The sequence below is a fragment of the Excalfactoria chinensis genome, chromosome 14, assembly GCF_039878825.1.
Source record: "Excalfactoria chinensis isolate bCotChi1 chromosome 14, bCotChi1.hap2, whole genome shotgun sequence".
In the NCBI taxonomy this organism is placed as follows: Eukaryota; Metazoa; Chordata; class Aves; order Galliformes; family Phasianidae; genus Excalfactoria; species Excalfactoria chinensis.
Window position 1 is genome coordinate 10,341,760 of NC_092838.1, and position 11,915 is coordinate 10,353,674.

Sequence of the window (11,915 nt, forward strand, 5' to 3'; positions counted from 1 at the left end):
AGCTGCCCACGTCTGCAAATACTAAACGCCAATTAAATGGAAATTAGAAGAGGAAAAAAGAAAAACAAAACAAAAACAAAACAACAAACACGTTGTAAAGACAACAGCCGAAAACATCCAGGCTGTAACTTTGAAGAGCGGGATGAACCTACCCTGAAGAAATGTAAATACTGCAGGAACCAACAGACTCCAGGGATTACTCATTACAGCAGATGAGAGTCTCAACATCTCTCTGTTTTGCAGCAATTAGCTCGTAATCGGGAAAAAAACAAATGGAAGAGATCAACGCTTCTCTATTATTAGTTTTAAATAATGACTCATAAACAAGCACTTCCTTTTTCCCCCCAAGCTGTGAAGATCTAAGCACTAAAAATCAGATCATGGCTTCAGGCTCATTTAAACTGCAAACCTCTCTGCAGCAATGGCAGGAGGGTGCTGTGAATACAATCAGAGGCAGATTCTTTGCTCCCAGCATAACTGCTAGCTGTTGCCTTTTGCTTAAAGATTCAAAAGCTTGGTGCAGCACATTCACCAGGAGCACACAATGCTGAGAGAACACACACGTACAGAGGTTGGAGAAATGAGGAGATGGAGGGGGAACATCACCTCAGTCTTTGAGCAGGACAAGGAGACCAGCTCCAAAGCAGATGCCCAGAACACAAGAGTGCTTCCTGAGAGGTTTGGACCTTCATGGTTTGCACAGCTCTGAAAAGTAATCAAGCACTTCAGCTCTCCGCCTGATCACAGAGCAATTCAGAGAGAAGCAGATTCAGCTGATGAGACACGAAGCCATTCTCTAAAAGCTGCATCCTATGGGAAGCAGCCCGCAGGTGCAGAGCACAATGGGCCACCATCACTGCTGCAGCAAAGCCCAGCAAGGCAGGTGATTAAATCTGCATCAGTCGGTTGGTACAAACAGAAATACAGCAGGTGAGGGCACGGCATCACAAGCAGTGGCTGGCACTCTGAGAAAGAAATGAATGTAGAGATCGCCTCGGTGCACACCAACTGAAAGAAATCCTTCAGCTTTTCTTCACCCAGGGCTAAATATCCACACCCTGCCACGTCCCCCTAAAGCACTGGGAGTTGTGCTACATCCCCATTGCTGCAAGTGATCTGCGCTGAGCACAGCAGGCACCACATCACAGAAGATTCTCCACGCTAGCAATGCAGAGGCTGCACGAACACAGTGTTTTGTACAGCAGAGCTCCTCCACCACGCTGCTGGAAGTGGAAGCAGTGCAGAAGCACTGGAAGCACTCTGCACATCCTGAATCACCCCGTGGGCCTCAACCACTGCCCTCCTGTGATGCTGGCTGTGAGCTGCATTCCTCACCGCTGTATGGGCTACTCAGGCACTGACTGACCCACCTGCTGGGCTCCCAGCTCTGGAGAGATTCGAGTGCTCTGCAACATCACAAAGAGCCCTGAGACAACACACAGAGGCAAATGCATCAGCGCCTTTTAGGTTTTTCCTTCACTTCTTTTTTCTTTTTTTTATTCCTTCCTTCCCTTTGCCACAACACACACTTCGTATTAAATATCTTAAATATATTACTTTTAAAAAAACGTTATTAATAAAAAGCTACTGAAGGACACAGCTGGCAGAGTGACCATGGGCAGCGACCCACTGCAAAACATGGGGACACTGGAATCCAAAAGGAAACCCAGAAAACAATGAGAAAAATACTGGCATTTTTTTTTCCATATGCACAGCTGGATGGAAATATCCTGAACTGGGCGTTACTGCAAAAATGGAGGGGGAAGCGGTAGAAAAAATATATTCCATTGTGCCAACCTGTGTGGAGAAGGGAGGTAAGAGCAAAACAATGAGGAGGCTTTAAACATTTTTGGTATTTCTGATGTTCCCTCCCACACCCGCAGCCCAATCACTTTTAGTCTTTAAGCAAGTTCTCTGGCTTGGGGTAGCCAAAGAGTACAAAGTCTGCCTCATAAAGCTTATAGAGCTGCTGCCTCCAAGCCAGGGGGATTTTAGCAAACCAGTCATCCTCCCAGCTGCTGGCAGTCCTGTTCCTGTAGCTGGGGGGGAAGCGGAGCAGCCTGTCCACTTTGAGGAGCTGCAAGAGATAAGCAGCATCCTCATCCAGCGTCTCCAGCTTCCCAATGAAGTCATAGTCTATCTGGCACGGGTGGCACAGCCGGTACACCTGCCGCCAGTGCTCATTGAAAGGGGCCATCTTCTCTGTCCTGGGATCCAGTAAGTACTGGATGAAGTCAGAAAAAGAGACTTTGAGGCCCGCCCCGAAGGCCTCGCTAACAGAGGTGGGAAGGTTGGTATGGTTGGAGTACAGCTTTAGCATGGGGATGGCGAAACGCCGGTAGAACTCCTCGTTCTCCAGCTCAAATTTACTGCGAAAGGCAGAGATGAGGCGGACAAAAGGGTCCCTCACAAAGAGGAACTTTGTGTATTTCTTCAATTTGATCTTCATGAGATGCCGGGAGAATTTCCCGTATCGACGCCAGAATTTGTTGAAAGTCAAATGGGTGCTGGTGTTGTGGACGTGCTCACGTGGGATGTCCAAGGGGTTCCGGTATGGGACCCCTTGGTCCAGCAGGCTCTCACTCAGCACAATCATCACCCGTTTCCAGTTGGTGCATGCTACCTTGGGGACGTAGCAGTAGATGATGCCGTGGCGGTCATCCACAATCAGGTGGTTGAGCTCATAGTTTGGAATGTCATCGAAGGAGCGCTCTTTGGTGGGGAAGGCAAAGCTGGAATTGGCACAAAACTCGCGCAGTGTTCTCTGTCTCTCTATCTGCAGCTTCTCTTGGTCCAAACTGTTTCTGGCATTGTGTGTCGACCAGTCGTAGCCTCGTATGTTCTCCTCCAAATTGCTCACCACAGGCTTGTTGGAGCCCTGGACGAGCAGCTGCTCTGCCTTTCGGGAAGTAGAGCTGTTCTGTTTCAGGCTTGAACTAAGCAGCTTTGCCAAAAACTCATCCACCTCTGGCAAGGCTTCCCAGTCCCCACCTGCAGTGATACCGGGGATGGCCTCTGGGGAATGAGGCCTAGAAAAGGACGTATGCAGGTAGAAGTGAGCTGTTCCTACGTTGTCCCAGTAGACGATGATCAGGAGGATCATGAAGATGGAGACCAGCACCACAGAGAGACGGAGGAGCCGTGCTTTGGTCATCCTGACAGCTACCACAATAGCTGGCCTTCCCATGGATTCACCTCCGACTCGCAGAGTGAGGGCTGGGATCCTGCATGGTGCTGCAGACCATGAGCCTGGAAAGGAACCAGAAATAAAGTTAGTCGATCTCTTAACTACTCTGGTTTAGAGAGAATGACTTTGCATGATCAAGGCTGTGCACAGGGCTGACCATCCCACGGTCTTGCACAGGAAGAGCTGTGTGCTCCCCAAGTACCTACAATGACTAGACGGAGAAGCACCAATTCTCTTGTAGGCAAAGCCTAACCTTTCCTCCCACTGCTCCTCCATTGGCAGTTTTAATGGCATCTGGTTCTGCAACCGAACAGGAGGGTTATCAGATCCCAAAGTATCCCAGGGACAGACCACAGCCTTCAGCTTCTGCTCCAGCTCTCACTAGCTCCTCTCCTCGAGGAGGAAAAACTGCACTTGTCCTATCAGAGAAATCAGAGGACACTGTCAGGAGGGGACATTTGGGCTCCCAGAGGCCAGCCTGGAATTGAGAGCTCTGATTTTCTGTCCAAAAGGAGACATAACACATTACAAATTTACTCATTTCCATAGCAACAAAGGTTTGTTCATCAATCTCCAGCTTCTTGAATCACACGATTTCATCAGAAGTTCTGTTTCCATTTAAAAATAAATAAAAATATTAACATTTCAGACCTCAAGTTGTCAGAGGGAACTATGCACAGAAAGTACACAGAACCAACCACCGTGCAGATCTCCTTGGTTTTTAAGCCTATCTAACACACCAAGCAAGAGGGCTCAATTCATGACACCAGCTTTTGGTTTCACACTGTGGTCTCATCACCCCCATAAAGACGCTCTGAGCCGCTGTGCTAAAAACAAAAGCCTGATCAGAGTTGTAAACACGGAGGCACATTGCCTTAGTGGCTAAAGAAAGCTCGTGCTGACAGAACATCATTGACTGAACACACTGCATCATCTAATCTGTGTGAAGGTACCCAGAGGACGTCACCTCCACCACCTTTCTTGGTAACTGCTTCATTTTGTCAAGGGCAGCAACGATACAAACAGTTTTCCTGTGAAAACCCACAGGGACACAACCCTGATAACAGCCAAGCGTCAATGAGAAACATGAAAGAATGATCATTTTTAAACCAAATTGTTTCCGAGATTAAGGATGCTCTGGTAGATCTCTGTCCTCTTCTGGACTGTGTGCAAGTCAGCAACTCTTTCCCAACTTAACATAATGTTTCTGTCACCGTTACCCCTAACAGCTCCCAACCTTCAAAGGCAGGTGAGAAATCACTGTTACATGATCCTTCCTGGAGGGTGCTGAGATTCCTTCACGTGCCTGTCAGATGAACACAAAGACGTTCACTCTTCTCCACCGGGTGTGAGGTTCAACAGTCCCAGTAGTCCTACAGCACTCCAGAATCGAGGAGCAAAGACTGACAGCTGTGAAAGAATAACGCAGTAAAGTGTGGAGCAGCTCTATCACATTTTGAGAGAGAATCCAAGGTCTGCTGTTTCACGTAGACTAACTGTGAAGGTCAGAACCAAGCACAGAAGTGGGCAACCCACAGTCTTGGAAAGATTACTCCCTAGCCAGTTCAGTTCACACACAGTTCTTGGGCAGCACCAACCCTATGCTGTACATGGATGCAAAGAACCCCAGAGTCCAGATATGCAGAAGTACTGAGCCCCATTGCTCCCTCTGGGCAATGTGCTCAGCAGCTTTGAAAGCTACAGAAGCCTTAAATCGAGTCACTTGTCTAAAGGGCCACCTGCACGGCTGTGTTTATGCCTCAGACACACCACATTTTAACAAGCAAAGTCCTGATTTCAAACCCTAGACCAAAAGCATTAGACCAGAGTTATCTAATGAACAGGAACAATATCAAAGTATTAGCCCAGTTTGTCCCCAAAAACATAAAATGCAGAACTGCGGGTTTGGGAATTTTCCACCAACATATTTATTTGCATTTTGGAGGTAGGGAGAGCCAGAAATTCAGTGTGGCCGTAACCTACCACGTGGCTTCACACTGCAACGCCAACAGCTGTGCTACTTGGAGTCAGACTCTTATCCTGCATCTCAAAAGGAGCTGGAAGAACCATGCAGGCGCAACACACAGCACTCCGCAGAGCAAGGAGCAGGCACTACTCAGCAGTAATTCTCTATGTTTGGCTCATTTAGGAAGAGGAAAGGATCAAACCTAAGAAGAAGCACCCAGAGATGAGCACAGAGTTAAGGAAGGGGAAAATTCCATGTGTGCGTCAGCACTCCAGGCCAACATCTCAGCCCAACAACAGAAGATAATGGAGTGATGCTGCCAAGCCTACTGCTTGGCACATCTCTGCTTGTACGTTTTGCCTGAATCTGCTCTTGCTTTTGAGACAGTTAGCTGTTCAGGACAGGGAATGCTTCCTATTCTGGATGAATACAGCGCCTGCTGTGTACACAACCCCTACCATGCTGGGTTTCAGGGTGGCTGGAATGCAGCAAGTCTGGAAAGCTGCAAGGAGCATCCATCCTTTCTTGCCATCTCCCCATGCTCAGCAGCTCCCACAGCTCCAGGCTGCACAGCAGCCTGCCAGCATTTCTACAGAGCTATCCCACCCAGTGCAGACAGATTATGCTCTCAACACCAACAGAAGCAGCCCAGCAGTGTGTGTGGCACGGCAAGCACACACATTCCTCTGGGTAAATGGAAGGATGCTCCTCGTTAGAGCCACCCCAATCACATCCAGAAGCCCAAGGGGTTCACGCCTGCTTTCCAGGACACAGCACACAGCCACAGCATTTGGCTTTCCCAAGGCACACAGCAGAGAGCAGCACAGAATTGAAATGACTCCGCTTCCATTGACTCTGTCAGCGACTGAGAGGAACCCTGCAAAAGAACAGTAGTGCAACTTCATTTCTTCTCCTGAGAAAGCTGCTGCAAAACACAAGAGTTACTCTATTGACTATGATACATCCTCTTTCTGAGCACTTCATAAAGGAGGCCAGGCTGAAAGCACAAATTAGAGGTCTCTGAGCACATCAGAGGGAATGTGCCTTCATTCTCCCCTTGCCAGAATCAAGAGGAAAACCTCCAGGAGAAGCCAAGAATTTACATTCAAGTTTAACCCAAAGTCACCAGCCAACAAGAATGTGCACCAGGATCCATACAAAGCTGCTTCTGTGACACGATGCCGGCAAACTGGGAAACGGACCAAGTGCTATAATCATCCCACACAGCCTCCTGAACAGCCCTCACGGGATTATCTCCAACCTGAACCTGGCCTGGGGGGCAAAGCAGCGGCTTTTCTCCCAGCCTCAGTCATGAAAGACACCAAGGTGCAAAGTCACCGCTCCCATCCCCTCCTGTCACAAGGTGCCACGTCAAATAACCATCTCTCCAGATGGCTCAAAAGCCACTTAAAACCAAAAACGACGGGGAGGCCTCCCCAGCACTTATTGCAAAAGCTATTGCAGATCTGGCTCCTCGGGGAGTTGGAAACCTTACTTGCACTTCGCAGCCAGTTCATAACCGTTTGTTCTGAGGGCAAACATCAGCTTAAGCAACTCCTGTCTCTTTCTTCCTGTTCTCTTTACAATGTATCTGCGCAGCGATGTTCTCTCATTGCAGAAAGTAACTCCAGCAATACTTGTTCCTTTGCTGGAGCAATAAAGTCTACAGAAAATAAGAGCTTACATACAGATCCACGCCGGAGACAATGGACATAACCCCACCGCTAACAGCACTGTGCTGCCAAAGGTTTAGTGCAGCTTGCATTACTCCTCACTTTGCATCCCCCCAGGTTTACCCCTGGCTCCCCCCTGGGAATGCACAGAGGCAGCTCAGGCACTGAGCACCAGCTCACCTGCTGCACAGCCTGCCTGCCCACACGTGGGGAGCTGCAGGTCATCACGCGTCTTGTTCAGCATTCACAGGTGGAAAGCAGCAGAGTGGCAACTTGACTCACCAGCAATCACCGCCCAACCCATGCAGCTCTCTTCTCCCACGTGCAGAGGAGCAGCACACCTGCTGCAGGTGAGGCTCAGGGGAGTCAGCAGGCTGCAGAGCACTCAAACCAAACTCCCCTCATCCACAGCTAATGGGCAATGCACCGATAACCAGAACAAACTTCACATCTGGCCATCGCTCAACAGATTGCTTCTCCTCACACCAAAACCCAGCGTGCTTTGTAGAGCAAGGAAGTTTTAACCTAGGTAACGATGTCCAGCATTTACTGAGTCACATAAACGCATGGTGTAAAGGGAAAAAATAAAAGAGCATCTTAATTGACACAGCCGTGCCATCACAAAGGAGGGTTTGTACAGCCGTGGCAGTGCCAGCCTCCTCTCTCTTAACACCCATCCTGGGAGGTCGCCTCGATCAGCCTATTTCCAACCTTCCAGGAGGAAACAGCCCAAGGGCAGCGTGCTCTGCTCGCTCCTCACCTCCATCCCGAGCTCCGAGCACAGCAGGAGCTCAGCGTGTCCCGGTGCCCGCAGCCAACACAAACCTGGAAATCAGCCTCGAAATCAGTGCCCTGCGGCTCACACCGGCTGCATTCACCTCGGAAACGCTTTATTTAAGCGCAGACTTGCAGCTCCATCTGAAGTTCCGTCTTTAAAGTTTTAAAGCCACCCACCGCGCTCCGGGTATCCCCGCTTTGCAGCGCTGGCTCAGCAGCTTAAAGCCACGCACCTCGCCGGGACGGAAACCGCTCTGCACGGGCACCGCTCTGCAGCTTTGAGCAGCACGGGGAGCACACACAGAACTCCGCAGAGCCCACCCGAGGGGCTGGTTAAAGGCCCAGCACCCCCAGCCGGGAGGGACGGCACGGGACGCGGCTGAAGCCTTCACGCAGCCCCCGGGGTCGCAGGGCGGATAAGGACGCGGCCGTGCGCTGCCATTACCTGCTGCCACCGGGAGGTCCCGGCCGCCCTCGGGACCGCCGCCTTCCTCAGCCCCCGGCCCGACAACGAAGCGAAGCAGCGGCCGCTCCCGCCGGCTCTCCTCGGCGCAGGGCCGCGATGCTGATAGCCGCGGGCACCGGCCCGGCCCCGCCCCGCCGTGGGCGGCCCCGCGCTCACCTCCCGCGCGGGCAGCGGGGCCGGCGGCAGCGCCTTCCTCCCCCTCCGCCTCCCTCCTTCCCCCGTCCCGCCCGTCCCGTCCCGCCGCCCCCGCTGCTGCCGCCTCTCGCGAGACGCCGACACGGGCAGCTCGGCGGGGCCGCGGCGCAGGCGCTTTGCTGCCCGTCGGGGGGAGGCCCGGCCCGGGGCGGCGGGGTGGGAGCGGGGCCGGACGGCGCTTCTGCCGGCACTCAGCCCCTGCGGGAGCGAGGCTCGGGTACCGCGGAGCCGGCCATCTTCCAGCCTGTTGGGGAGCTGTGCCGATAGACCGTGTTAGGAGCAGGGTGGGACTGGGGACACAGCACGGCCAAAGGCTGCTGATGGCAAAGCAGCTGTGGCCGACGGTCCGGCTGGTGACACAGCCTCCCCCTGCAGAGATGCGGCTTCAAAGCAGTGCATCAGACTGCAGCGTCCCAGCCTGTGCTTTAAATAGCTCTGAACACTGCAAGTTTTCATGGTGATTCAGCCCGAAGTTACGCAGCGGAGATGTACGCACTCGGAAAACTCGAGTTTTCCCCTCACTTTTGGTCCTTGAGCGCTTGCAAGTCACGCGAGGTTTCATAAACAGAGGCTTGGCTCAGGTTTGTTTTACAGACACACGGTGCTTATTTGATCTTTTTTCTTCTAACTCCGTTTATGTGAAAGAATCCACCCAAGGAACAAGTTTTCCTGACCTCTCTGCTTCACAGTTGCAGCTCTTCCAATTTAATAAGTAAAAGTGGTTGCATCCTTATGGCCATTCACATGTTTGTGTTGCATCCCAACGCAAGAGCTTGAGGCACGTTACATATAAACATGATTTGTGCTTCCTTAAACTACCCTTCATCTTCCTGCCAGCCTGCAAAGGAATGCATGAACCTACAGGTGAAGGTCATCTTCAGATGCGTGGTGGCAAAGCCAGGAGAGCAGCCAGTTCTACTTTGGCATAGGAGTCATTGTTCATTGGAATGAGCAGAACGACTTTATTTGAAACATATTCAAAAGGCTGGAAAAAGAACAATTGAAAAAGCCTGCTGGCTGGAGTTGGTATGTTCCCAAAACAAAAGCCTCATTCCCGCTGTTAAGGTCCAGGCTAACTCTTATCAAGGTCTTCACGTATCACCACACTCCTGGCTGCAGTCAGACCTGAAATGCGTGTCAGCTGGAAAAGAGCTTGCAGCAGTCTCTGCTCCCATAGCCAAACATCTGCTCACCCAAAGAGCATTCCAGGAGTGCTTCACACCTCCCAGCTCTGCAGCAACACGAAGGAATGGCAGGCGAGAGAATTTCTCGGGCTTTTCCATTTGGATCCAACAGTCAGGGAGCCTGTTGGATGTGTGGCATCCACACATTTGCCCCGAGGAAAAGGTGGCGTGGGCTCCATCCTGTAGGAGAGCACTGGTGGGAAAATGAGGTTTGCTTCTTCTCTTGCACTCTGTGATCACCTTGTTGGTTCTGAAGTGAAACTAATACCTAACTCACACAGAAGAAGTAGGGTAGAAAGAGTCATATAGAAAATGTATGTTCCCATTCCCTGCTGCTTTACAACACAGAAGCTAAAATACACACTAAGGCACTTTCCCCCCCCAGACCCACTTCCCCTGCTCTCAGCAATGCCAGTATTACAGTCTCTTGGTGCCAGAGAGTACCTGCACCTCCTGGACCTGTATTCCATCACTCCTTCCCCAGGTGGGGACCAGTACCAACAGCTGGAAAAAGGAGCATCATCTGCAGGCCCTGCACAGGACGGGAGATGAACAACAGTCACATTTCTCACACTTCATTTTAAGTCTCGCTGCTGGTTGGAATGGGGAAGAGGCTGCGAAGAGGTGAGATTTGCAAAGGCACACGGTTTGCACATTGTCACCTTGAGAGAAGCCCAAGGCAACACAGGCAGTGGAAGCATCACGTCACACACTCCCCCTCTATTTGTTTCTGTAGGGCCCATCCTTGAACGTGTGCTGCTCACAGGAGCATCGACTTGTAGCAGAGCGGCTCTTTGAGAGCGTGCCGTGTTGCAGGGACATCTTTTCCCCTTCTGACCACCAGAGAGAAAAAGCAATGTTTTCTGACCTTGTCTGGAAATGACTGTGGGTAGTGGTAGCAGAGGGGCCTCATTTGTTACAGAACTTGCCTATTTCTGCTTCATTCCCTTGCCAGATTCGCTGACAAAAGAAACAACCCTCAGAGCAGAACAATCAGTGTTTTAAAAGTTTCGCCCCACCTCTCTCCTTAATGAAGTGTAATAACCCATAGAGCAGAGCTCTGTGTCCAAACACAGCATCAGAGCCCATGATGACCCAAGCTATGGACTCCATCACCGCTCTGAGAGTCAGAATATTTCACACAGCCAAAGCCGTTCCTCAAGGCTCTTTTTCAGGGGGCAAATTATGTGAAATTTATGTGCAATTTCAATTTATGTGAAAATCATCAGCTTTTAATGTTGGGGAAGATGGTGAAAAGACTGCATTGTCCCTGATCAAAACCTGAAGGCAATGCAGAGAGGGCAGGGGGATCTTGCGTCCAAACAGGGGAAAACACTGAGGGATCCACAAAGAGAGAAAATGCATCACAGATCATTGCTCATCTTCCAAATCACTGCCTTCCATCCATCATACCTTACGTTCTGCATCCCAGTCCATACCAGGCACCTCATCCTCTGCCTTTCCATTAACCTGCCCTCTTATCTTGTCCCTCATATTCCTCTTCTCACCCCCCACCCTCACACTGCTTTCAGCTCTTCTTTGCAATCATAACAGCCCTGCTGTTACTCCAATGAGTCCTGGAGGGATGGATGCAGCTTTGCTGTGGTTCCAATGGAGGTGATGGGGACTGCTCAAAGCTGGGTTCCTGCAAGTCAATCAGTGAGACTTTAGTGGAGAAGCTGTTAGGTGTGAAGGACGTGCTGGTAAAGGCCCATTCTTTAGGCCCTCTTTCCATCAACAGCAAGATCAATAAGTAATCAGCTTTCTACAATAGAAGAACTTTGGCAAGAGAAATCACAGTTCCCACAGAAACACCATCAGCTTCTCAATTCTGCCCACAACACAAACCTTCTATTTCTCTCCATCCCTTCTCCTCCTCTGGAAAACACATCTGTCAGGCAGCACAGCAGTAACTCAGCCCCAAGGCCTGAGGTAAGGTTCATAAACAGAGCTGTAAAGAACCCACAAAATAACCATGGCAGCAAAAAAAAAGTGTGCCTGGGATCTTTTTGATTTCCTAGGGGAGAGACGACTTATGACAGCACCATCGCTCTCAGTTACAATTCCTCCTGCCCCAATAACACCCAAATTTATTGGCCAATTTTAGGCCAAACCTTACAGAAGGGATGAAACACTCCCAGGCAGTGAGTCTATGGAAAGGCCTGGTACACTGACTGCATAGCAAAGCCTGCACAAAGCCCCTGAGGAGTGTTCCATGCATGGAGATATTCTCTTTACTTTTGAGGTTTTTTTTCCCCTGGACTCTGAACATGAAATGCTTTGTTTATTCTTTCTACCTGCTGAAGAAAGGAGTAAATTCCTTCCCTGACCTTATCCTTTCTAGTCAAAGTACCAGCAAGGCTCCAAAAATGTGCCTTATGAGGGTGCTGCACCAGAAATTTCCCATGAAAGGAAATGAATTATCTGAATTGCTTTCCAGAAGCAAGGCTGCAGGCACAAAATACTG

General features: G+C 50.4%; 1 protein-coding gene across 4 annotated transcripts; it reads right to left on the reverse strand.

The window, feature by feature from the left end:
* Window positions 1-1,333: 1,333 nt before the first annotated feature.
* Window positions 1,334-8,263, reverse strand: CHST12 (carbohydrate sulfotransferase 12). 4 transcript variants are annotated; one of them, XM_072349286.1, is made up of 2 exons: window positions 7,837-7,969; window positions 1,334-3,249 (listed from the first exon to the last, which is right to left on the reverse strand). In XM_072349286.1, the coding sequence occupies exon 2, from the start codon at window positions 3,185-3,187 to the stop codon at window positions 1,895-1,897; it is 1,293 nt and encodes a 430-aa protein (XP_072205387.1). In that variant the 5' UTR covers window positions 3,188-3,249; window positions 7,837-7,969; the 3' UTR covers window positions 1,334-1,894. The 4 variants fall into 4 exon arrangements, with proteins under 4 accessions (XP_072205387.1, XP_072205386.1, XP_072205388.1 ...); XM_072349285.1 differs by lacking the exon at window positions 7,837-7,969 and adding an exon at window positions 7,587-7,812; XM_072349287.1 differs by lacking the exon at window positions 7,837-7,969 and adding an exon at window positions 7,007-7,064.
* Between the last annotated feature and the right edge of the window lie 3,652 nt (window positions 8,264-11,915).